The sequence below is a fragment of the Pempheris klunzingeri genome, chromosome 5, assembly GCF_042242105.1.
Source record: "Pempheris klunzingeri isolate RE-2024b chromosome 5, fPemKlu1.hap1, whole genome shotgun sequence".
Taxonomy (NCBI): Eukaryota; Metazoa; Chordata; class Actinopteri; order Acropomatiformes; family Pempheridae; genus Pempheris; species Pempheris klunzingeri.
Window position 1 is genome coordinate 14,691,662 of NC_092016.1, and position 27,476 is coordinate 14,719,137.

The window sequence follows — 27,476 nt, forward strand, 5'->3', positions numbered from 1 at the left end:
GGATCCCAGCTGGTAAATTGTCTATTACGCTGCCTAGCTCGTACAGTATATGTTGTCTTTATTTTACAAGGCTGTAATTTCCTACTGATTTCCTTATAATTCTTTTTCCTGAAAATAACCGTGTGAGTCTGAAACATGCCATTTGAAACATGCCAAGTGAACATTTTTTTACCTATAATTAGTACCAAATTACATAATTGTTTCCAGGAAACAAGGAAATTACCTGTAGAATAAAGTGTTGCCGAGAACAGATCTTTGAACAGAGAACCAAATACCACAAATATTAGTGAAGCCTCTGTTTATTTGTACGATAGAGAACGAGAAAAAGAGGACCTGAGATTATGTGGCCTACTGTATTTACAGTCAGACATCCCACAGTGCTGAAATAAACCTGTACATTAAACAAATGCTCTTTTGATGGTAAATAATACTGTTAAAATAATGTAAAGATGGTGGACGATATCTCATAAATGTGTCAAACAAAACAGGCACAGGGACAAAACCAATGAACACGTGAAATTAAAACGACAAACCCTTGTGTGGTATAAACATTCAGTGCTACATATAACAATATTACAATGTTTATAAAAAACCTAAAATGCAGTATTTCACTTCAGTCAGTATGTTAAAGCCATTCATGGAGGTTCATCTGTTGGAATATTTTTCCATTTCAAACTTGTGTGTACAGTAACAGGCTTATGCAGTCCTGCAGCGGATTGACAATTATTAGAGGTGTCAGTGCATGTGTGTGTGTCTCCAAGTAGGTGTCCACTAGAAAGTGAGCAGGTCGAGCATTATGACGGGCTGCCGTGGATGATCTTGGGGCACTTGTCTGGCTGTATGCAGTAGTTGTTGTGCAGAACCAGGCCAGCAGGACACTGGCAGCCTGGTACACAGGGCTTGAAGCAGTGGCTCTCTATCACCCCCAGTGGTACGTCAGCGTTAAAGCAGGTTACGGGACACGGTGGTCCACACTCGTCAAACACAAAGCCCCTCTCCACCGGACAGCCCACAGCTGTGGAAGACAGCGACAGACAGCACAATAAGAGACTGAGAACGCTGAGACCACAGTATGACTTCAAGGGTCTGACTTCTGTTTCTGGTGATCAGTTGGGTTTAGCAGGTGTCTGACAACAATAACATCACTGTTTGAAAAGACAAATTTCATTTTAAACTAAATGTTGCACGTAGAACTGTGAAGCAGTTTCACGTTTCATCAAGTTTACAACAGATTCAGGTAACTTTGGTGAGCTGTTGTTATGACTTACCGACTATTTTGCTGCAAGACCTCAGAGGTATTATGTGCTCACTTTGCCATGCAGTTCAGTACAATTCTTAAACAATCAATCAGTATTTATTTGTATAGCACCAATTCTTAACAAATGTTATCTCAAGATACTTTACACATAGAGCAGGTCAAGATCAAACTCTCACGTATCTCCCTTTATCTTACACAGCAACCAAAAGTTAGTTTTGAGAAACATTTTTTGTTCCAAAACCACTCCCTGTTTACCAAAGTTAACTATATATGTGCTGTCAGCCATGTTTTTGGCTAAAATTTGATTTAGAGTGTGAAGATGTGCTATAATATGAAACAACAAAAACTGTTCTAACTGTGGCTGATTTTTCCCTCCCACATGAATCATCGCTCTCAGTAAGAAGCTGATGAGGACCACAATATCGGGCCCTTTTAACGTGTGTTTTTGTGTTTTGCTCACCACACAGTGATGGGCTCCTCCACTGCAGGATGACTCCAGCCTCTCTGCACTGACTGGCATACGCCTCCAGTGTGTCACACAGACACTCATCAGTGTTGGCCCCGCAGGCGCAGAGGTCGTACACACAGGCTCCATACCATGGCTCAGGAGGCACCACCCGGTGGCAGGGCTTAAAGGCAGCAGACTTCAGGACCTTGCAGCGAGCGTTAGCCCCCTTCTTGGCCTGGTAGCCTGCGTCCTTACAGGGGTCGACATCCTCACCGGGACGGCAGGTTGAGAGGGAGTGACTTCCATTTGTTACCTAAAATGACAAACAATTAAAAGACTTCTTTTGTACGACAGTTGAATTTTCTTCCCTTTATTCTTTCTCCACATTTCTTCTATGAAGTTTTTACCTTCCAGCTGTTCCCAAAGTCAGCCTCTGATAGGCTGAGGCGTCCGCTAGGCATTCGGAGGTCATCCTGGTAGTAGTTGTTGAAGTTTCCGCAGAGGCCACAGGTGTGGCCCTTATAGGAGCCTGGCACGCTCACTTCCAGATGTGAACGACCACTCCACAGTACCTAAAGGTGAACCAGTGTTTAAGTGTATTAGAAGTGTCCAAACTGTTAGTATTTCCAACATTCATATGTTTTTAATACAAGACAATGAGACAAACACTGCACCTTCATCCCGATGTTGGTGTTGAGTAAGATGGTGTTGGTTTGCCGTTCTACATAGATGTAGGGTTCTCTGAGGAACGGCAAAGTTACGACCTCATCGTTCACCTGAAGAGTACAAAGATGGCTGAGCGGATACAAAACACAAACATGACTGTACAGGAAGCATTTTCAGTTTTTGTGTGCACAAACCTTCACAACCCAGTCCTGAAGTAGCTGAACTGTGATGTCTCCTATAAACACAGTCACCTCTTTAGTCCAGGACACTCCTTTACGACCACGATCATCGTTGGTTGCATGAATACTGGACAAACAAACAGGAGTCATTGAGGAGTGTAGAGATTCACTTATTAACATTAAACATTTCATGAATATTTTTCATCCAATTCAATCAACAGTGGCCTTGCAACATAACTAAATAATTAGTGGACAATAAGAGGTTAAAATATCTAATATTTCAAAAGAACAAAGCAACAATTAGAGAAGTGGCAAACAAAACATGTCTACTGCCATATAGCACTAGCTTGGGTAACCATGGTGACCCACTCACCTGAAGTCTCCACCCTCACAGTCCTGTGCCAGGATATACGTGCACGCTCCCTGGAAGTGCAGCATGCGGCCATCGAAGGTGCGATAATGAGGGTCACCGAAGGCAATACAGGTGGCTGGACGAGGAAGGCAGTGAGGACAACACAAACCTGGGACAATAGCTGGCATCTCATCCTGAGAGCACACACACACACACACACACACACACACACAGACTCTTTGAGGAACCCTGAACTCTCAGAGCGAGCCAAACAAACAGTGCAGTGTCAAAAAAAGCTCCGTGGAGCCTGCAAGAGTGTAAACACTGATGAGAAATGTCAAGGTTTTGAACAGAGAGGCATCATGGAAACATTTTGGAGAGCGAAACACTCATAGAGAGAGAGTGTGTGTGTGTGTGTGTGTGTGTTTGTTTGTTATACTGACTGTTGCACAGGTGAGGGGAGGGCAGCGCTCACTGTGACAGTGTACGTCTCCAGACACACACGTACAGCTGGTGCACTCGTCCACCTCCCACTGCTCATTAGAGTGATACACTGTTCCCTGATACAGACACGACACCTCTGAGTCTGCAACACACACACACACACACACACACACACACACACAGATTTAAAGCAGTAGGCAGAAGCTTCAGCAAACACTACAGTTATGGACGCTCACTGTGCGGACTGGCAGCGATACCTTGGCATTCATAGCAGCATTTCCCTGGAATCTTCACTTGTTTCTGGCCACCGAGACAAACCGCAGGTAAACACTCTTCAATACTGCACTCAATATAACCCAACTAAGGATGAAAGACAGAACAGATTACTTTAGAAACAGATGGTCTGAATACATCTAAGACCTGTCAACAGTTTCTCCAGTAAAGAACTGTATTTTGAGTATTCCCATTTTATGCTGTTTTATCCTTCTACTTAGCTCCATTTCAGAAAGAAATGTGCACTTTTTACTCAGAAATATCAATCTGATAGATATAGTTACTTGTTATTTTACACATTAAGATTTTAGATGTAAAACATGTGATCCTCATTATGAAATATGATATGAACCAATTGCACCATTTAGTACCGGCCTGCATATGCAAGCTTTGTATAATTGTATTCCTATGTAGTAACTATTTTAACTGATTTTTGTTTCTTGATTTTGTATGTTTCCCTGTTGTAATCTGGCACCACTTCGAACGAAGAACACCCACAATGATCTCTGTGAGGATCTTAAATAAAGGTTAAATTAAAAGACTGATTTTAATAAAGCACTGACAGAGGTTATTCTACGTAATGAGCACTTTTACTTTTGATACTTTAAGTACATTTTGCCGTACAGTTTGTTACTAATAGAGTATAGAAGAGAATTTTTTATAGAAGAATATTTTTTTAGTTTGGTATTACTATTTTCAAGTGATTTGAAAACTGCTTGGGTCTAGTTTAGGAAATTTGAAATTGTCTTGTTTGTCTGATAATGGGCGAGGGGCTTTTAATTATGTGTAATTTGGATTCTGACCTCTCTACTTAATTAAGTCAAAATCAAATCATTGTGCAGTCAAGTTCTTTTCAGCATATGTACCAGAATCAGGTCCTCCCTATTTGCTGTTTAAAGCTTTGCACTGTTCAGCTCAAACTCATTTTAAAGGACTTTTAGCTTTTGTTTTATTTTTTACCTGTATTAATATTTGCTGTACTATATTATCTTGTAGTGAAGTATTGTTTTGATGTAGCGTTTAAATGTTATTGCCATTAGTTGAAAGTATTTATGTAGGACTCACATTACAGGTACATGTGACGCAGTCGTCATCGCTGTCTGTCCATCTGCTGCCGTTGGCCGCACGTCTGTTCTGGCCCTCAATCACACAATCTGCATGAAACACAGGAGAACTATTTCAATTATGGATGTTTTAAAGCCAATTAAAGACTTATTTAAATTAAAAGGCACACAAACAGGAATACAGATGGTGTTGTCTCACCTTTGCACACTGGGCAACAGGAGTCTGGAGGGGTGAACTGTTCATTAAAGGGGCAAGTGAGCAGGGGACAGTTCTGGTGTAAGCAGGTCCATGTCAGGTCCTAAAGCACAGACACAGACACTGAATCACTATCCTGAACAGATTCACATGATGTGAATGTTGGCTGTAGTTTATATTCACAACAGAGCACAAGAAACCGTCGTTGCTGCGGTACCTTGCACTGGCAGGTAAAACAAGGGTCATCTGTCGCCAAGACCTCATTGCCAATCAGTGCAGCGGTGCAGTTGCTGAGAGGCTCTGAACACAGACACATGCATTCACACACACAAATACGCAAAAAATGTTACAGAGCTTGCTGACAGTGTAGAGATAACACACAGTGTATCACGGATGCAGCTGAGTACTGACGTGCACAGACGGGACAGCAGGAGTCTGGTCCAGAGAACAAGATGTTGCTCTTAGGACAGTCCACCAGACTGGGACACTGCTTTCGGTAACACCTCAGGTGTTGCTCTCCGTCCGGCGTCACCTGAGAGACACACATGTTACACTTAACTTACCACTATAATCTCTGCATGTTCCATATCTACTTCTGTTAATACTTATTCTACCTTTGTTATCAAGTACAACTGAAACAATTAGATGATTCGAACTATAAACTGAGTGACAGAAGATTAATCAGCAACAATTTTGAGAATTTATTTATCATTTCTGCCATTTATAAATATCATGTGGATAGAGTTTCTTATATGTGAGGATTTACATATTAAGTAGAAATTAAATATCTTTGTTTTTTGGACTGATAGCGGGCCAAAGTGAGCCATTTCAAAACATCAGCAACAGTGTTTTCAGTATTTCCTGATTCCTGATTCCTTGACTAAGCAATTTGAGGTTTCAAGTTTATTGTCATTCCTCTCTTTACAGGTGATGCATAAAGCAGGGATGAAACATTGTGCAGTACAAAATAAAGATAAATAAAGCAAAACAATTATTCATTTAATCTAAATAAAGCTATATGGCTAAACATAAAACATGAAAGTAACAATCAGCTTTGAGTGTATGTGTTGTACCTCACACGTGCAGATCTGACAGGGGTCATCAGCTGGATGGAAACTGTCACCTGGACCGTACACTCTGCCCTCAAACACACAGTCTATTCAAAAACAATCACACATGTAATATATAAGAAACCTAGAAAACAGTCATATCGTTCAACATGCAGCCAATGTGCTTAGGATCCTTATTTGCTCACCAGCGCAGACAGGGCAGCACTCCCCAGGCACGCTGATGAAGTTTACGCACGGAGACAGGCAGCGTACTTCAGAGCAGGTGGTCACTCCGTCCACACACATGCAGGTCATACAGGGAGTGGAGTCTGCAAACCAGCTGCTGCCCTCGGTATGCTCCTCTCCTCCATACAAACAACCTGAGAGGGAAAAGTCAGTCATTAGTAGACCTTTTTTCTTCTGTGATTATAATTGCCAGTGATCTATTTACCTCTACAGCGAGGACAGCAGGCTCCTGGATCAGTCACCTGATGCATACAAGTCAGCTTGGGACACTCGGGAGACGCACAGTGCACCTCACCTGCCTGAAAGACTCAGATAGATTAGCACTTAAACACAAGGAAAGGTGCAAATATGGAGGGAAAAGACACTGATGGAGGAGTCGGACCTGGCAAGTGCAGGTGGAGCAGCGGTTTGAAGTCAGGGTCCAGGTCTGCCCGTTATTGAACTCCTGTCCATCAAGCGTACACACTGAGACCAGAGACAGACAAGAGACAAAGACAGATAAAGAAAAATTAGGCATTTCTTCCTTAGGTCTTTAAAGATAGTTGTGGTTTGTTTTCATGTGTGAATAAGATGTGTGATTTACTTCACATATCATTTACAGGAGTACCTGTGCACTCCGGACAGCACTGTCCTGGCTTGGTAACAGCTCTGACACAGGGGGTGGGTGGGCAGACCAGAGGCACACAGGTGACGGTGCCTCTGACGCAAGTGCAGCGCTGGCAGGGGTTGGAGGAGGGTGTGAAGGTGTCACTGTGAGAGTGGACGACACCCTCATAGAAACAGGAGTCACAGACGGGGCAGCAGGTATCGGAAGGAACTGGATGGGAACAACGGACTGGACAAGGCCTCTTCTGGCAGTTCACCACTTCATTCTGATCAGGGGACGGGAGGAAGGTAGAAAAGAGAGATCAACCAGATGAATTTGAATTCAGATGGTTCATTTATTTTTCATTCGTTAGAATTGTCAGACTGACCAGACAGGAGCACGACGAGCAGGGATCAGAGGGTGAAGTGAAAGAGGATCCGGACTGATACTCTTTCCCATGATGGCGACAAATCCCAGTGCAGACAGGGCAACACTCGCCAGGAGGGGTCACTGGATGTCTACAGGCAACACTTGGACAAGATACACGTGTACACACCACACCGCCGTTCTATTCACAGAAACACACACACACACACACACTCTCTGAGGTCCTTAATGTCTTCCCATGGTCGAGTGTTGTGGGATTCAAGGAATGCTCCACCAAAACAAGTTTGTAGCTTGCTTGTTTCAAGTTTCTCCAATTAACACTGCAGTCAACTAGAACTTTATTGGGAAAGCAATGATTGTTTGTAACATACTGAATGTATATTGTTATATAAAAGTGTATTAGGCTGCAGATGTGGAGTTGATGTTTTAATCTGTTGTGACATTGGAATCCATTGCAACTGCTGTAAATCATATTACAGCTAAAGAAGCAAGCTACAAACTTTACAAAAAGTGTACATGGGGCGAGCATTTCATACTTGAAAAATAGATTTTTGTTTAAAGTATTCCTTTAATATAACCCCGAGACCTCAAACGTGTTAGCCATCTTTTTATCACTCATAAGCTGCTTAAGTTTTTACAATTTTAATACTTTTTGATTTATCTATTATATCGCAGCAAGTACCTCCTGCAAAAGTAGATCTCCTTGCTCGTTAGGGTTTCTCAGTTCACTTGTAATCCTGATGGTTTTTCAGGATTAAATCCACAAGTAAAATCTACAGTGGATACAAATGAAAATATGTGCGTGGTAGTACCAGACAGGAGCAGAGCTGACAGTGGTCCAATGGGTGTGGGAATCGTTCTCCGTTAAAACAGCCCCGTCCATTAAAGTTGCATCCATCACACACTTTGCATGCACAGCCATCCAGCGCTGGGTGTGGGCACGACACAGCAGGGCATCTCCACTGTACACACACCACTTCACCTCTCTATGAAAAAAAAAAGACAAGATGTACAGTAGCTGAGAGGGTGCAGCCCGTCAGCAGCCCCAAACTAAATGCAGCCCCTCTTTCTCTTACTGAGCATGTGCATTCCTGACACTCTCTCTCTTCTGCTGGAACGATCTGTCCTTCAACATATGTCACACCTTGGATTTGACAACCTACACGACAGAGGGAGACACCAGTTTTTTTTTTTTTACTTCCTCTACATAAGATGAACTGTGGTATGTTGTAGACTGTTTACCATCACAGACAGGGCAGCCACATGGGTTGGTGACCGGGTAAGGACAGTGGGCTGCCGGACATGACTTCTTCATACATCGCACTGAACCGCTCTGTGGGAGAAAAAGCATGACATGCTGTCTGAAGAGATCAACCAGAAGAAGTGTGTATGTGAATGTGTGTGTGTGTGTGTTGAAGCTACCTGGCAGGTGCATTCAGAGCACAGGTCTCCTGGGTCAGGGATCGACTGTCCGTTTGTGATGACTACGCTGTTATAGAAACAGCCTATCAAATAAAGACAGGTTTATTTTGTCATTTTGTCATCAGGTCAGTGATGAATTAAGCTTAAAATCAATGATTCTAAACTAGAAATGTGAGCGATGTGAGTTTGATTTTGTCTTAACATACGTTCACATTCTCCACAGCATTGCCCGGGTGGTTTGTAAGGGTGGCTGCATTCTCCATAACAGGGTACCTTGGTGCAGATGACATCTCCTCCATAGCAGTAACATACGCTACAGGGGTCTTTGTCATCAGTAAACTCAGTGCCATCAGGATATTCTTTACCGTGAAACATGCAGCCTGCAAGTAGAAGGTTGGAGATTAAGCTATTTTTGAGAAAACCATGGGAAAGTAATTCCTAAAGAAAACCGATGACAAAAAACTCCATGGATCATCTGTTGACATTTTTTCTGGAAATTTCTTGTCACATTTTTCAGTCACTCACCATCACAGGACATGCAGCACTGCCTCTGGACTGGGTGGTTACAGTTAGCAGGCGGACATCGCTTCCTCTCACACCGGACAGAGCCCTCACGGCAAACACACACCGCACACGGGTCTTTGTCGTCCCATGTCTCTCCATTAGCTCTCTCTCGACCCTCATACAGGCAGCCTTCAAGGGAAATAAGACATATAGGAAAAAAAAATTCATCTCATGTGACTAATCAGCTGCGTCAAACTTGCTGAAACTTTTGGTGCAACGGATGACAGATTTTAGATTTGTGTATGCAAATCTAAAAACAGCTTTGTACTTTACGCTATCTTGGTAGAACTTAAGAAATTGTACCTTCGCAGGTCCGGCAGCACTCTTGTGTGATGGGGTGCGAACATGCAGCAAAGGTGCAGGGCTTGCGCTGGCAGTGAACTGTCCCGTCATTGCAGGTGCATGATCGACAGATGTCAGTTGGGTGGTAGAATTGCTCGGTGTGTCTGTAGGATCGTTGTTCATACACACAGTCCGATGGAGGAGCTGAGAGAATATCAGTGAAAAGAATGAACCGTATGCTCCGCTATACAACTTTCTAATCCATGTTGTGTTCGACCATAATAAGAAACCCAAACCCAAAATCACACGATTTCACAAACGTCAACCATAGAACCTGTACAATGAAATTAGAAGGTAAAGCATTTGTCTGAAAGGAAAACTTTAAAATTCTAACTCCTTGATGGCAAATGATTTGAAACAGATGCTTTAAGGATTTTTATGATGCTCTCTGTTGAGTTTTCTGTTTTCCAAATGAGAATTAGATGTAGACCATGTGAAGCCATCATTTTGTATATAAAATAACAATTAAAAGTAGGGAGAAACTGGCATATTAGTTGCATTTATAATGAATAGGCCAAAAATTAACAGCGATAATAAACTGAAAATAATCATCCCTGTTATTTTGTTACTTTTGACAGCTCAAGTTAAGTATAAAAAACACAACACTGGGGTATTTGGGTGATGTATACAGTATAGTATACTATAAGTATAATGTTGCCATAGAATCAGTATCACAGTGAAATCAGCTTTAAGTTAGTCATTTTATTGTTATTCACTCCAGACCCATCAGCACCTTCTTACTAAGTTTCACTGAATCATCTTATTACTCAAGTTAGGCAGCAGGATTATGATTTCAGGAATTGATACGGAGTCATGGGTCACATTACAAGTCAGACTGAATCTAAAAATGTGTGCATCATTTCTGTGTGTTCAGATTTGGCTCGTCATTATGATCGTCTTACCTTAATTCTCCATGTGTTGTGTGTCACAGCAACTGTTACTGTTTCAACTGCTGCCACACTTGAGCACCAGCATGCACTTGTCACTTTCAACAAAATTTCTGACTCACGTCTCTCCCTCCGCCTACCCCACTGCTATAAACATTTGTCACCCCTCTGTGCATGGCTGCAGTCTTACCAGGACACTGAGGGCAGCACTCTCCAGGCAGCATATTTGGGTTGGAGCACGGCAGCGGTGGACACCTCCTCATCAGACACTGGACATTCCCGTTCTATACAAACACAACACAGATTGAAATGAAACCCTGCTTCCAGAAGAGCACAGGTGATCGACACAGCAGGGTGACTCATTATTCTTACTATGCAGCTGCATGTCCTGCACGAGTCAGTAGGATGGGGAAACTCCTGCCCATTGGGATACTCTTTCCCAGTGTAGCTGCAGCCTAATTTAGAGTATATCATGTCATTGTGGGATTTTAATTTGTTAAATTTAATTGTATTCCTGACAGAAAAATCCTCACCATTGCAGTTGTTCTGACAGCACGTTCCAGGTAGAGGTGCGTTACAGTGGGGATGAGGGCATTGTGCCTGGTGACACTCAATATTGCCGCTCACACACTTACACGCCTCGCACACACTCACAGGGTTGGGAAAAGCCTCTCCGTCCACAAATATACGGTTTTCAAAGAAGCAATCTAGGAAAAATGTAAGTGCATAGAAGCAAGGCAAAGTAAAGAAACATGTCGGCGTACCTCTTGATTCATGAGCATATCTGTTTCTTTGAGTACCTGGACATTTAGGGCAGCACTCTCCAGGTGCTGTGTATGAGTTGGAACAGTTGAGCGGAGGACAAGGTCTTCTCTCACACTCCACGCTGCCATGCTGAGGACAACATAAGACTTGATCAGTTGGTGTGAAGGTGAACAGCACCATGTAGCGCGTGAGTGTAATCGGAGACATGCTCACCAGACAGGTGCAGATGTGGCAGGGATGGTCAGGGGACGCAAACCTCTGGCCGTTGCTATAGATACGATGGTTATAGGTGCAGCTTTCACACACTGAACAACAGGAGCCTGAGAAAGAGACAGTGCACTTAGGTTACTCAGTCATCTGCACATAAACAAAGCTCAGAATCACACAGTCTTACCACTGATCTTGGTTGGATGCAGGCACTCTGTGGGGGGGCAGTGTGTGTGTGTACACAGGGTCTCTCCGTTCACACAGGTGCAGCTGGAGCAGGGACCCTCAGGGTGCCATTTGGTGCCGTCCTCATATTCCACCCCCTCCAGCACACACGCTACGATGAGAAAAGAGGAGTTGTCATATATTCAGTGATGAGCTGTGTGTGTGTGTGTGTGTTTGTTTATTTTGAGTGTATTATTACCTTTACAGATTGGACAGCAGAGATGTGGGTCTATAATAGGGTTGGAGCACTGGACAGGAGGGCACTTCACCTCATGGCAAATAACATTCCCACCCTATAACAGATACAAAGAATGGAAACATTATATACTGTGGTGTGCTTCAGTTTGAAATAGCAAACAGAACCATAACAGCTATTAGCTTAATGCACTCTAGCTCATTAAACTGAACATGTTCCTCATAATTTCACCACTTTTGGACTTGCCTTACACCTGCACTGCAGGCAGGGTCCACTTCCTGCAGGGACGAACACTTTTCCGTCAGCATACACCCTCCTGTCATACTCACACTCTGTGGGAACAAACACAAACTTTCACTGTGTTTGCTTGAGTCTGAGCAGTAAAAGTCGAATAAAAAGACGACATACAATAGGCAAAACAAAGTTGACAAAGACATGAAGAAACTGTATTTTTTTTGACAAATTTACAGATATACTGACCATCGCATGTGGCACAACAGTCTCCTTTGCGCTTAGCTGGATGACTGCAGCGCGGTGTGGGACATGACGTGTCCATACGCTCACAAGACACTTCACCCGCCTAACATGCAGACACAAGGAGGAATTAAATGAGTCACTCTGATAGAACAGTTAACATTTAGTTGCAGTCGGATACAAAGCTAGAAACTAAAGCTCAATAAATCTGCCTGTCAATGTAGGGGACTCATATTCGCTTATTGTAGATGTATTGGTAGAATAATAATAATAAGAAGAATACAAAAATGCACAACTATGTTTGAGGTAATTTGGTCAGGGAGCACTGACAAATGTATTTTTCAAATCTAAGGAATTCATATCAAAACTGTCTCTTTATATCATGTGTGTATGTTAAAAACATGGCCAATATGTTGTTTTAAAGTCCCAAATACTGATATCAGTATCTTCCTCAAAAATATCTGTTGAGCAATTCTGAACGTTGACAACTTACAAACCAGCTTCAATTTCACACTTAATCCTTAATGTCAAGTTTGCTTCTCAACGTGTAACTTGGGTTTTGAAAGGTCTTCTTGCAACCACTGGGTCATGAAACCTTGCCAACACATCATGAGTCCGCTCACACGAACAGCACAGAACCAAAAGACTTTGCCAGACTAAACTCACAGAGCAGCGGCAGTGGAGGCAGGGGTCGCTCCTGGAGGGGAACTTCTGTCCATTCATGTACACTTTGGACTCATATTCACACTGCTCACACCTACAGGTCACACACACACACAACATAAACATCTAATACCACCTGCACATCCAAAGTAGGAGAGGAATAAGGTGCACTGATGCAGGCTTGAATGAAGTTAGGCGGGTTGGTTACCGTGGGCAACATTCTCCAGCACGATGTACAGGGTTTCGGCAAGACAAGGCGGGACAGGGAAGGGGTGAACAAACCAGATTCCCATTCTGCGGGAGAAGGATATGCTAAAGATAACCTCTAAGATAAAATGATTTCCAAATGATTTCTACACACAAAAGTGAAACTGAATGATGAAAATGGTGATAAAAGACATACCACACATATACACTCTTGACAACGGTCTCCAGTGGGGATCACATCCCCGTTAGGGAAGTCATGACCGTTCACACCGCAGCCTGCAAGACATACACAAACACACGGCACACAGTGTGTCTCTGCAGTCCGCTGAACCCACACTGACTGCTACAGTGAATGAAAGAAACCCACCTTGACAAAGTGGACAGCAGGTGTTGGGAGGCGGAGCAGCTGGGTTTTTACATGGGGTGTTGCACCGCTCCCTCTCACAGCGAACGTGACCCTCCTGGTGAAAGGAGAGAACCAGTCAGCACAGATGAAGGTGATGGAAAAGCTGGAAGGTTGAATTGTCAGTCAGTACGAGACCCACCAAACAGTAGCAGACATCACAGGGATTCTCTACCGGCCTCCACTTTGCTCTGTGATCATACCGCACACCAGAATGGATACAGCCTGCAAACACATTTTACATCAGACTGCTTTGCTGTTATGTTACTGGCATTGTGTGGTTAAATGTAAATTCAACACAAGAAGACACGGGGAAGAAATACGGCTCTTGCTGAAGGATCAAACTTTTAACCATTTTTCATGCATACCCAAATCAGTCTGATCTACCAGCTGGAAATAATGGCACCCCTCAAATCTGTTGTGTGGGAGAGATTTTTCTAGTTGGTATTTAACTGTTAAACCATCAATAATATAGAGACATCTAAGTAACAATAATTTTGGGTTGCCACATTGATATCTCATTTAGGTATTTTTTTAAAGGCTCAGCCAAATCAGTTTCTGCCCAAAGAATTGTAATGTTTTTTTTTTTAATTTCCTTCTCTAACAGTACAGATTCTGTATGTGCGTATGTCATTTTAAAAATGTGTCCATTTATGGTTTCTAACCTCTGCATCGCTGACAGCAGTCTCCAGGTAGAGTCTCCGTCTGTGTGCAGTCCAGTGAAGGGCAGGGTAGCGGGTGGCATTCCCTGTTACCCTCCTGTTGGCGATGAGGGGACACAGAGGTGAGGGGAAATGATGAGCAGAGGAAGACCAGAGCAGTTGTTCAGGCTTAATAGATAAGTTTGTGTTAGTGCAGATACTCACATTACACGTACATGTCTGACAGCCATCTAGATTGCTGTAGGACACATTGTGAACTGTACCATCCAGCTCACACCCTGAAGATGAGATAGAAGTTTAAGTGTGTACACATTTTTGAGCTAATGGGTGCGTGTCTCCATATCCCCAGTGATGAAGATGAAGTGTATACTGGTAGTTTAAGTAGGAACAAAGGGAATATGGCCATATGGTTTGAACTTTACAGTTGTTTCCCCAGAGTCTCTTCACCTTTTCTCTACTCTGGGTCACTGGGGAACATCTGGCTCCACTCTCTATCCAGTAATGACAGAACAGCACGGTTCTGATGTAATATGCGCAAGCTTGCTCTCACACACTTAGTTTTATGGACTGTAAAAATAACCACAAGTGCCTACAGCCTTTCAGCTGTTAAAGACTGCTACCGGCAAGTCTATTAGCACTGAAAAAGATTTACTGTAGGAGAAACAGAGGAAACTAGACAAGGTTACAGTTTTCTGGAGGATTTCCCACAAAACAAGTCAGATCATGGCCCCAACTACTTCCCCCATTCGGCGGCTGTTTAAGTTATCTTCATGAAGTAGAATGTTGTTTTCAGTAAAGCAAACACAAATCACTTTGCAACATCTCTTGATTTTTTCAAGGCTTTCAGGGAGCTCATCAAATGTGATTTTCTCTTAGCTTGGACATTTCAGCAGATAATTATTTTAATGACAACTCTCCAAAGGACAGAGACAATGTGTTTGTGTGTTAGAGAGGGCAATAATCACAGAGCGCGAGAGAGGCTAGTGAGGCGGCCTACTGTGCCAGCAGCCAACAGGCATTTCCTCTAGCAAGCCAAGCATGCATGAGATCAAAGTGTGTGTGTGTGGATGTGTGAGTCTGCAAGTGTGTATCAACTTGGAGCCATCAGAGTCTTCTGGCCAACATGCAGAAACAATTAAAGGAAAGATGGATGAAAAGGCAGACAGTGACAGAGAGAGCAGTCAAAGGGGTTGAGAGAGGGAAATGGGCTTTTGGGTACATGTGTATTACATTGATGGCCAAAATGTGCACAATAAGCAGGACTGAACAAGGTTTACATAACAAGAGGGATAAAAAGAGTCAGAGAATCGTTACTGAGGCCAGTCCAACTTCAACTAAAGTCCCACATGTTTGTTTCACTCCACTACGGCAGGCGGTTGTACACAGTCACTTCAAATTCACCAATTATGCAATTGCTCATAACTATATTACCACAAATTGACAAGGTACTCTAAAACTTACATCGTGCTTTGGCAAATGACAGCAATAAGGAATATGTAGGCAAAAACATGTAAGACTACCAGGGTGATGCTTTAAACCTGCATGAACTGATTTTTTGGACACTTGAGGGCATTGAAACAAGTTGTAAGCACAACACTTACAAATGACCCCCTTATGAAGTCGACAAGATGAATATCTTAGCAAACAGTCGACTATTAACACATCCAGCAGTCACAAGCAGCATAAGTAGTGGGTGAACCAACACTTTTAACCCTGATATAGAGGAGGTAAGATAGACCATACAGTTTTTATGGTACAAATATATAATCTTGGAATGACGTGATTGAAGTCTTTGTCCCATTTTATTCCAGTTTCAACAGTCATCCTTAGCATGAAATGCTTTCTGTGTCTCTGAGCTCACAGAGAAGATGTAGATGATGCACAGCGTTATCTACTGATGGTCCATTCTTTTCTCACCACTGTGAAAAGCACCATTTTTCTGGGAAACAATCCCGTGTTTACCAGCCATGGCATATTACATGGTTGCCAGTGACTGGATCCCGCCACTCTGTGAAACAGGAACCACAGTTGTGCACATGGCAGACAGCCTCGGGGTAAACATGGCAACGGGCCTGATGGCAAAGATCAGGGCAGGTCATAGGTGCAGAGCCAAGGGGACAGCCGCTGTACCAGTGGAGGTTGAAACAAAACCTACAGACAGTTTTTCAAGGGAAAGGGGATCACAACATTGGTTAAAATACAAAAAATCTATTCAAAAAAGCTTTAACTTACTATTCATGGTACGACTGATGCCACAGTAGCCTCGTAGAGCCAGCTGGTGAATCTAAAGTTTTCGCCATAGGATTTTAACCAATGAAAGCCTAGCAAACCGTGTGTTTGTCCAATCAGGTATAGACAGGGGTCATATTGCTGTCTAGGGTAAGAAAGGTGCTTGAAATAAATAGCAATATTATGCAACCTATTTCAAATGATGCCTATCTAAATGTCATATCACAATGGGCAGCAAACAATAAATTGTGAGCTGGCTTTGCGAGGCTATTGTCGCTATCTTCTTATAAAGGTGATACCTGTGATCTGGTGTGCTTGGAAGCCATATGTTGCTTGTATTTTGAGGAGCTGCCATAACAGTATCATTAGTCTCTGGCTTAATTTGTTCCATCCATTCTTGCTCTAGTTGACCATTGAAAGCACTGATTTTATCCGGATCAAAAGTCATCCAGTCCTGCCTGGCCCAGTGCTGGGGCAGGGAGGTGATCGGAGGGCAGGTACGGGTGATGTGGTTTAAAGCTTGATCACTGGATGACATCAACTGTTGCTGCGTGTGGAAGTAGAATCGCAGGTAGTGCGGCCCATTGAAGAACCAATTGCACCTGTCCTTGTCGTAGCCATCCTTCCGAAAGCCAAATGCATCAAACCCACTGCGGTCCAAGCCAAATGGATCAAACCCATAGATGCTGTAGCCTTGGTCACTAAAGAGCTGTGCCATTATCTTTGCTTTATGTGTCCTATTATCATTCTCCTCCTTTTCATCTGTCTCTTCGTGTTCTTTCTTCGCAAACACCCCATTCTTATGCATGCCAAACCAGGAGACATTGGAGCGGTTGAACCCATAGCGGTTGAAACCAAATACGTCATATCCATCCCTATCAATGAAGTCGCGGTTAAAGCCATCTTTGCCGTAGCCCCACCTGTCCCAACCATTCCGATCATACCCATGTTTGTCGTAAACACTGATGTCAAAACTACTGTAGTGTGAGTTGTTTTTGTCAAATCTACGCTTCTGGTGTTTTGGACTTAATTGCGGTGTTTGCAATGATGTAATATTACAAGGTGCACCAATGGTTATGGGCACATATACAACACACATCTGCTGCTGGGAGGAAATCACGTCATTGGGGGTAACATCAAAAGGCTTCATATTCACATGTCTCTGTCCAGCAGGGTAAAGGATGCTCCTATGAGCATGATCACCTTCAGAAGTTTGCCTTTTTGACTCAGACTGATGTTTCTCTTGCCAGTGTGTCCACACCTTGTCCATGAATGCCATGTGTGACAGGTATAAGGGGTCGTAAAAAGTCAGAGGTGAAGCCATGTGACCCCCTACCCAAAGCCTAAAGAGGCCGGAAAAGACCTGCAGAGACTTGGAGAACACCTCGAAATCTGCCTGGTTGACAGTCTTCTGCAGGGTCACTGCATCCGGCAGCCAAACCTAAAGGGATCAATGGAAATCAGTTAGACAAACCTGGTAATACAGCTCAAAACACTGCATTATATAGAAAGCACATTAAGGTGTGCTGTCAAATGAATGAATGGCTGGTCGACAAACCGATGAGTTGAAGCTCCGTCTGAGACATGGGGACCAGTGGAAACGGGATGTCAAGCCCTGGAAAGGGTGATGTGGGACGCAGCCAGAGTCGTGCTCACCATCTCCTCCAAACAATCCCGCCTGCCAGGCAGCTGAGAACTTCATTGACCCAGAGTCCACTGTCCACTCAAAATATGGAAGTGCCAGTTTGCACGATGACACTGACTGTAGCTCACGCTCCACTAAACGCAGGAAATAGCGATGCCAGGGGAGGAAGAGGGCGTGATCACCAACCAGAGGGGAGAACTCAGCTCTGAGTAGTGCAAACTCTTTCCACATAGCTAAATCCACATGTAAACACACACAGACACAGATGAACCCATTATAACGATACAAAGATAAACTTTAAACCTTAAGAACGCAAGTAATAAAACAATTCAGATTTGCAGCCTTACCTGGTCTGGTGTAGAGTTTCCTGATAGCTCGTTGGTACAACCTCCTTTCTTTCAGTGTGAGGTCTCTAATCTCTTTTCGCTGGGTCAGGTGTCTGCACATACAGTCAACCTTGCCACTGTGTGTGCATATGCACTCTTCACAGCCTTGCTTGAACCTCTCTCCGTATCTCCAGTGCTTGTGTCGATAGAAGCATCCGCAACCTCCTCCACACCTCATGTCAGAGCACTTCACTCCGGGAGAGAAGCTCATCACTTGTGCCTCTCCAGCTTGGTCCTTCACCAAAGCTTGACACTGTCTTAGAGTGAGGTAATCACAAGCAAATGTGAAATCTGGATCCTTGTGGCAATCTGCACTTGTATGGTTTGCTGTGAGATCTTCCAGCTCAGTGAGGTTGAAGTCTAGATTGCTGTACCACATTTCATCCTCCAAATTATGCTGATCATATTCCGAGAGGGTCCTGTTCACAGAGGAGATGTTGTGTCCATGTTGAGCATAACCCTGGTGGTCAGGAGGAAGACGCTGCTTTGTTTTACAGAAGCAGCACGCGCCCAACATGCACTGGTCCCTACAGGCATTAAAGGACGGGAAGTTGTTTCTGCTGTTTCCAGCGCAGTAGAGGAAGTCCTCACAGAGGCCAGAGGTAGGATTAAAAGCCCAGCGGCGTTGAAAGGGTTGCGCCCCTTTACAGTTGTTCTCTGGTTTGGGTACCCAGCATGCCTAGAGGTGGGGAGGGGGGACACAGGGCCTCTTACCGAGCCTTACACCCCACTGCAATGGCGATAACCAGAACTGACAAAGGACAAACGTAAAGCGGAGCACTGCTGTCGGGCTCACCCAATGCAGCAAGCCAAGTGATGCTCTACAGCTACACCATGAAAAAACACCATGACATTTACAGGAGTGATCTAAAAACTACATAAGTTAGATTACTTTAGGCACTTTGAGAAATACAGACATTCACTTTGCTGCTGAGATATCGATAAGAGGCTCGAACCCACTCTCATATCTGTACGATGAATATGAAGCTTCAGCCAGGAGACATTAAACTTTGCCCAGGACAGAGGCACATATATATATATACTGTATATATATGGTAATTTCTCTCAGTACAAAGGTAAAAAAATCAGCTAACCAGCACATATGAGATGGATATTGATCTTCTAATCTAACTCATGAAAAACTGTATTTCCCAAATTGTCTAAGTCACTACTGTGGTAGCATCTTGCCTTGTAAAACGTAGTACAGAACAGAGGCAAATACAAACAAAATGACTGAAAGGAAAATGCTACAACTATAAGAAACTCGAACAAAACTACAGCAACACCACACCGAACAGAAGGGGGTTCAAACCTTTGTTTTCATTTGTGATTTCGACCCACCTCAAGCATTTGAAAAGTTCTGGAGACCTGCCGGGTAACCAAACATAAAATAAGACTATCTTCAAAACTAAATAAACAAAACATCTACAGTAATAAAAAGCTGAAAAGCACACAAGGACACATTATAAGACCAAAACTCTACAGCCATGCCAGTGGCTGCACTTAGACACAGCAGTGCGTTGAGCTAAAAGCACGTGACCTCAACCTGTTAACATGCTCACAATCACAATGCTAATGTTTCAATATAATGACAACCATGTTCTCCATCTTTGTTTAGCATGTTAGCATGCTAGCATTTGCTGATTAGTACAAAATACAAAGTATAGCTGAAGCTGATGGGAATGTAATTAGTTTACCAAGTATTTAGCCATAAACCAAATATTGGAAAAATTGAAACTTTTACCTGATGATGATGCTACACAAAAGGTTAAGGGGTCATCAGAGTTAATACAGTTCATCATCTGAGCAGCATGGATATCAATAAAAAATTTAAAAACAGTAAATTTTGTAGTTATTGAAATATTTGGGCTGAGGTGGTGGGCTGGCTGACTGACATTGCCACCAGCATGGATAAAAAAAACACCCAGGACGTTTTCACAAATAGGCATTTAGTTTTTTCACATCATGAATTTACTCTACTTCACTGATCTTTGCACAAAAATACCTGTCTCAGCTGTCTGTGACACAGTGGTCCCTTGGTGTAGGGAGGACAGGAGCAGTAAAACCCAGCGGGGTCAGAGGTCAAGACGAAACATACGCCTCCATTTTGACAGGGGTTAGACAGACAAGGGTCTGGGAGAGGGACTGCCATCTGCAAACTAGCTACTTTAACACCAGTTGAAGGTGTGTTAGTGTTGTTGAAAGATTTTACGACATAGATTTTATTGTGTGTTTTTGTATGTGTGTGGCAAAGAACAGAGGAGCAAATGAGGGAGGGAGAAAGGGAGAGAAAGAGACCTGACAGAAGTTGAGTCATTGTTACCTTTGATGTTAGCTTGGCATGTGACCTTTCCAGATGTGCATGTGCACACAGTGTTGAGGTCAACCTGCCAGCGCTGGCCATCCTCCACTTCACGCCCCTCCCACACACATCGCCGCGTCACACACTCACATCCCTCCAGGTACTTCACACGTGACTGTAGGTCTGCATTCTGTAGAAAAACACAAACCAAAAAAATACCGCCATGTTACGTCACTTTATATCACTTCACATTGTTCTATTATGGAAAGCTGCGTATTCTAAGTTGAATACGTACCTGAGTTTTGACCATGTCCAGCATACGAGCCAGCTCCTCCAGCCTCTTCTCCAGCTTACTCAGCCTGTCGTCTTTCTGTGTCTGAGAAACAGACTTTACTCCGTGAGGAGATCCTGGGGGCCCCAGCACCACCCCTCTCTGCAGCTGGTCACTCTGGACATCCTGGGGATGATAATGGTCGGTTTGGTCCATTGGCCTGTGGCGTGTTTTAGGTTTATTGGGGGGTGCATCCTGCTGGAGCATTCGACTGCTGTCAGTCCGAGAATTCGAGCTATGGATGTCTGTGTACTGGGACGGAGGCAGAGCATCTGGAAGGAGAAAGCAGCAGTTGACAGGGGAAGAGCCTGCTGATTGACTCTTGAATGAATAAAAGCCTAAACAAACATCCTGAAAAAATGCAGTCAAAATTAAGACCCACACCGAGGTATAATAACCAGTTTGGGAGAGTTTGTGCCTGAGGGCCAAAGATATGATCTAGTGCACATCAACCTCTGTGGTCCCACTACTTTTTTTTTTTAACTCTTTGTAAGAATGAGCACAGTATTACACTGTTTGGGTTTCTAGTCACAGTTTTAAAAAGTCATTTAACACCTTATATAGCAGTTTTGACAAAAGACAAAACGTTACTGACAGTCTTCCATTACAAGAGAACTCAAAATATAATAAATTATCATGGTCAGTAATGAAGAGAAAGAATGTAAACACATACATACAATCCAAACAAAAAGGAAATCAGTCGCAGCTCTCCAGTGAGCTTTGAAATGTTTACTTTGAAAGGTGTTTGTGGGATCTATTACTACTACTAACCATTTTTGGCAATCTCCATATACATTTATCCTTGCCCTGTGCTCAAGTGGAATTTACTCAGATCTACTATTTCCTTTCATTTTGCCCTCCAAACACAGAAATTGATTCATACACTTTCTTTACCTGTAACATTGTCGCAGAGCCAGGGTCGGCTTAGGTATGGTTTCATTGAAATCTTAGCCGTCTTCAGATATCCCTGCATTGATAAAGAAACACAGAAATGCTCACAGACTAAATTTTACTGTGTATACAGAATATGGAATGTGAATGTGAGTTGTGTGGAGTGATTAAAACATATTGGACACACAGTGCTGTAGTCCCAACGACTATTAGTTTACTGTGTGTTCGATTTTTCATTTGTTTTTATGTAAAATTGCAAAAGGCAGCAATATGTGCACACTCACACTAAATTTACTGTCCCTCTTTCCTGGTGTGCTGGCAAGAGTGACCGCAACATCTTGAGGCAGTTCCAGGTTGATTCTCGCTTCACTTTTTATCGGTAGAACCACAGCTTCTTGACAGTCAACAAAGAATGCCAGTCTGTCTGTCTCCAGGCTCACAGCCAATTGGACCCACTCATCCCTGGAGAAGGGGTTCCTCCTGGGGAAGTGAAAGCTGATGAGGCCCTGCGCCCCTCCTCCAGCCCGGTAGTCCAAACGCAGGGTGTTATTGAGGGTGGAGGAGATGATTTGGAGAATGGGGATTGAGGAAGAGGAGGAGAGAGAAAAAAGAGTGGCACTGGAGCTCGATGCCTGATGCCCCACCAAATGCACCCCCATGCTACCCTGAAGGTTGGAGTACAAGAAGTGGGAATATTCACGAGGAAGAGTCAGGTACGGTGCTCTGGGACGTATTCTGTACGTCGCACTGCCATGACTCTGCAGTCTGGCCACACCGCTCATGTGTAGGGACATGTTTAGAGCTGTCAGGAGGTCAATCCCTGGGAACGAGATAAAACAGAGAGTCCGCCTTGGTGACACATATGCATACACATCCACGCTTGCATGAGGTCATGCTCTGTCTAATGGAGGGTTGACACTGTGGTTTCTGGGTTGTGATGAGTGGGAGTCTGCGTGAGAGGGATTTTGAATGAAGGCATTCATCAGCCGGTCACACATGGCTGCTTGACCGAGCACAAACGCAACACCGACTGGCCGGCATGATACAGTCTGTCTGATCTGTCCGCCTGCAATTTACGCAACAGAACATCTGATACAACTCTGTAAACCTGGACACAGCTCCTGACTGCTGAGAGCGGAAACTATAAGTCAGAGGAAAGTTTGTTTTAGCTAATGGGACACATTTATAGTGTCCCCCAGTGGTGGAGAGCAGCTAAGTGCATGTCCACAAGTTTTCCACAAGTTAAGTACTTCTATTTGAGTATTTCTATGCTTTCTAAAAGGAAATGCCACACTTTAATTTTACCTTACCCATTTATTTGACAGCTATAGTAACTTTGCAAATAAAGATTTTTCATAATAAGCACATGATCAGCTTTAAAAAAACTGAATTGTTGTAGAATAAACAACATGTAAAGTAGTAGTGATGAGCTTCTCCATGACAACAACAGCAATAAGCTGTTGCTTGCACATAATTAATCAGTAAAAATAATTTGATACTGTAATATATAACATATAACATGTGATTTAAATCCATCTTTTAACAACCTCCTTTTAACACTCAGGAATGTTTTGCTGGAAACACTTTAGTTTTACTAGTTTTCACACAGTAGTTCTGCTACTTTTTTTTTTTACCAAGGTAATAAAAAAAAAGCATCATCAAAATAAACAAAAGTATAAAAATGTAAACTTAACAACTAGTGACCCAAGCAAGCTTTAGTAAACTCACCATTCTCGTGCGTGGGACCAGAGTGCCCCTGCACAGACAGAGCAAAGACACACAGCAAATGTACTTCTAGCAGCAGGAGCGTCCTCACTTTGCTGCTCTCCATTCTCCAGACGCCCAGAAAAAAGAAGAGAGAGAAGGAAAGCCCGCATTCAAATCCACACACCTTTCGCAAAAAGCATGGTACTCATCGTCCCTTTTTGAACCCTGGTGTCTGGTGACATGGGCCTCGGACTGTCCGATCAAGACTTCCCTGTTACTTTGTGAGCAGACCTTTCCAAAGAGCGCGCTGGGGAAACATGAAACATCTGGATGCGGGCAGGGCGTCACTTCTCTGCGCTCACACACTTAGATTTCCCCCCGGGGCCATGTCTGCAACACACTTTCACTCCGTGATCACAAAGGCGGATGGTTGTGTAAGGCTGATGATTATTGCTGTGCTTGCTTGCTTGCTGATGCCTGTTATTTCTGATGAGAGCGAGAGAAAAGGACGGACATGAAGAGAGAAGTTCAGGTGTGCAAGTGTGTGTGTGTGAGGTCACCGGCTCTGGTCTCTCTCTCTCTCTCTCTCTCTCGTTCTGTTTCCAGTCCCAGGAGGATAGCTGTGAGTCTGTGAGTGGAGTCTTTCCTCCCCCTGTTTTTCCCTCATTTTGTCAGAAAAAAAAAAAAAAATCTCCTCTCTGCTGCTGAGTGGTGTTGATTCCCAAAGACCCCCGGGTTGGTAATCAGCTAAAACCTGGTCTGGAGACTGGAAGGGAGCCATGCAGAAAAATGTGTGTGTGTGTGTGTGTGTGTGTGTGTGTGTGTGTGTGTGTGTGTGTGTATACAGAGAAAGAGAGAGGGCGGGGGTAAACATAAGTAGTCATGTTTCACTGCTCTGGAAGCAGTCCCAGTGTCTATCCCACTGTGCTCAATCCCCCCACATCTGTCTCCACAGCTCTTGGCTTCTCCCTCATGTTGTTGTCCCTTCTCATCTCTGCTGTGTTTATTATTTCAGAGCCTTCTCTTTGAGTCCACACTCATAAGGAATGAGCTCTGAGACTGGCTACGCGGGAGGACAGACCTATGCCCGTATGTCTTGTTGAAGTATTGTTGGTGTGATGACAGGACACCCGGGCGTCTCCAAATGGATGTAGCAGACCAGAGAGCCCCTCGTCACTCTGGTGCCAGATAGTCTTCTGTACACACAGTTGGAGATTATATCTGTTGAAGGGAGATGCAGGCTCAGAGGAGAGTGAGATGCACATTTAAACACTTGACTTTAACTAACTCACCCTCTGTCCACAATGAAATCATCATCCGTAAGACATGCCAGTGAGTCTGTAATAATCTCAATTAGAGGGTTTCCCCACAGGACTTAACCACTTCGCTTCAGTAGTTCATACACTCAGTCCCTCTGGATGGCATGGCACTTCCAGGCCAAGTTAGCCGACGGAGAATGGTGATAAGGCAGTAGAGAGTGGAAAGGGATTTAGTTTGGTAGCATCAAGCTTAATGAAGGCAATAAATTACTGAAACATATTCATAATTCAGAAATGGCTCCCAGAGAGACACTGACAGGAACTAAATGTTGCTCTCACGCCCACTTTGTAGCCAGTGGAAATTTCTCTTGTGTAGGAAGAAGTAGGTTAGTGTTACACCCAGTTTACAATGGGTCGATGTGCAGGACAAATTCAGCAACTCAGGACGGGACTGAGTGTCTGCAGTCTTTCACGCGGCTCTGTGAGGCTGCAGGCACATTTGTGCTTTGAGCTAAATGCTAACGTCAGCATGATAACATGCTACGACAAGGCCAAAATGCTGATGTTGTGTAGGTATAATGTTTACCATGTTCAGCATCTATTTTCGTGTGTTGGCATGTCATTAGTTTAACCAAGTATTTAGTTACAAACCAACATGTTGGGAAATTTAAGATTTTGAGTGTAAGATGGTGCTTGATAAAAACGACCAGAGTTATTATAGTTCATCCTGAGGACGACATAAAAGTCTGAACCACATTTCATTGCAATCCATCAGTGTTGAGACACGCAAAGTCACAAATGTGAACCTCATGGTGGTGCTAGATTCAGAAGATCAAAGTTAGTAGATTCCTCCTCTGGGGACCAAGAATGTCAATGCAAAATTTCATCTGAATTTTCAAGGTTTCATAACATCAATACAACATTTATCATTGCGGTGTCTGTCTATCCAATGCAGTAATTTAGTACTGCACACAGCTTCAGAGCATGAGAACAAAGTCTCTGTAAAAAATTCAGCTTTTTTAACCATCTCTCTGCTGACATCCGGTGGTCAAGTCCAGTCACAGCAGTATAAATACAAACTCAACTAGTCTGTTCTTTGTTGCTCTGTTCAGCCATAATTACCTTTAACAATTTGATATTTATGTTCCACAGTTACACAAAGGTTGTCTCCTGCTTTCAGTTTGCTTCTCTGGATTCTGCCTGAAAAACCATCTTTAAACAAAAATATGACCTGGAAAATGCTTGTCCTCTGTGCTAACTCTCAGGAACAAAGACTGTGCAGTGTTCAGCCTTTCCCGAGGCAAACTTTGTTTTCCAAAACCTTCTGCCGCCCCACATCTGCTTTTCTCTGACAATGGAAACCACTTATAAGCCTGAGTTAACCAAAACATCTCTCATGGAGCCAGACGAAAGCTTTCGTCGCAGGACCCCTAAAGATATGTGCGGACACAGTGTGTGTGTGTGTGTGTGTGTGTGTGTGTGTGTGCCTATGCATGCTGGGACAAGTGTGAAAAAGGATGTGGGTTAATCTTCAGAGGGTGAACAGCCGATTTTTGATAGCTAATCCCTTGTCAGGGCCCATTAGTTAATTGAACAAATCCAACACCCACAAGCTGTGGAGCCAAAGTACATGCGTAGGTTGTTTTAGCGACTTGTAACTTGTACAATACACCGAAACACACGTGCAGATTTAAAGTATGATTTAAAGTGCGATGGTCTATCAGACAGCTACTACAGCTGGAACAGGAGCTGACTGCTGAACTTTGATTGCATGATAAACTGTTGGATGAAGGTCAAGTGTCCAGACAAAGCTCTTAAATTCACTTGTGACCCCAGTCTGTGACCTCACCGTCAGGTTCTTGCCATGTCTAAGCTGATTGGCTCAGTCTTTGTCCCTGACCAGGTAAGGCCCGCCCTCAGGCTTTAGCCCCTGAGCTGACGTTTATCCTAGGATACACGCCATAAGCTGCTATCTGCTTTTTAATGTCTGTGGGGGGTAAGTGTGTATGTGGCCGGTGTTATCTTTGATTACTCCTAAAAGCCTCAATCTGTCTTTCTGAGTGTTTAGTAGCTTTTCGGGGGTTTTGGGAATCAGAGATGATGCTTCCATCACAAGTCAGGAGGATATGGAGACCGACAGACAAGCTGCAGAGGATTTGACAACAACAGGTCAGTCAGCTGAGCAACAGTGTAGACGGTCTGTGTTCATATCCATGATAAACCAGCTGAGTGTGTAATGAGCAGACTTGTTGTTTTAGTAGGATGGGACTCCAGATCCTGCTTAGCCCACACACCAAACACACCGGTGCTCTCACAAGAGCATGATAGACATTTAGTCACATGCCTTTATTTACTAGAGATTTCAGTGAAATTGAATTTCATTGTTAAGAAATATGGTCAGGTTTCTGAACAGACGTCTGTGCGGCAGAGATGCTCCAAGAAGGATTCCTTGTTACACCATAACTCTGACAAATATCGGGATCACAGAATTGTTGCTTAGTTGTTATGACTTCTGGCGTCCTACATTGTGATGCCTGTAGAAAATACAACCTTTAGAAAGA

General features: G+C 43.5%; 2 protein-coding genes across 2 annotated transcripts in view; one reads left to right on the forward strand and one right to left on the reverse strand.

Moving 5' to 3' along the window:
• Window positions 1-27,476, forward strand: part of lmf2a (lipase maturation factor 2a) — a 141,639-nt gene that overhangs the window by 64,644 nt on the left and 49,519 nt on the right. The window lies entirely within an intron of this gene.
• Window positions 282-23,780, reverse strand: kcp (kielin cysteine rich BMP regulator). The gene is made up of 46 exons (XM_070830524.1): window positions 23,678-23,780; window positions 22,234-22,769; window positions 21,953-22,025; window positions 21,023-21,330; window positions 20,749-20,917; window positions 14,370-14,443; window positions 14,169-14,262; window positions 13,646-13,728; window positions 13,468-13,561; window positions 13,297-13,376; window positions 13,102-13,187; window positions 12,897-12,987; window positions 12,237-12,336; window positions 12,003-12,088; window positions 11,760-11,853; window positions 11,523-11,672; window positions 11,342-11,448; window positions 11,164-11,257; window positions 10,897-11,070; window positions 10,736-10,818; window positions 10,554-10,647; window positions 9,438-9,620; window positions 9,096-9,263; window positions 8,777-8,950; window positions 8,571-8,653; window positions 8,391-8,481; window positions 8,225-8,307; window positions 7,961-8,134; window positions 7,150-7,329; window positions 6,783-7,047; window positions 6,558-6,640; window positions 6,381-6,474; window positions 6,136-6,309; window positions 5,954-6,036; window positions 5,292-5,412; window positions 5,098-5,180; window positions 4,884-4,983; window positions 4,686-4,774; window positions 3,605-3,707; window positions 3,347-3,489; window positions 2,925-3,097; window positions 2,567-2,678; window positions 2,381-2,482; window positions 2,114-2,278; window positions 1,719-2,019; window positions 282-1,015 (listed from the first exon to the last, which is right to left on the reverse strand). The coding sequence occupies exons 1-46, from the start codon at window positions 23,778-23,780 to the stop codon at window positions 795-797; spliced, it is 6,321 nt and encodes a 2,106-aa protein (XP_070686625.1). The 3' UTR covers window positions 282-794.

Bases quoted from the DNA above. Each gene is read 5' to 3' on its own strand.
- kcp (XM_070830524.1), bottom strand. From the start codon at position 23,780: ATGGAGAGCAGCAAAGTGAGGACGCTCCTGCTGCTAGAAGTACATTTG. The intron at 22,026-22,233 runs GTGAGTGTGCAC...TTATCAATGCAG, and splicing joins AGAGGGACAGTAAATTTAGT to GGATATCTGAAGACGGCTAA. The intron at 6,475-6,557 runs GTCCGACTCCTC...TGAGTCTTTCAG, and splicing joins GCTCCACCTGCACTTGCCAG to GCAGGTGAGGTGCACTGTGC.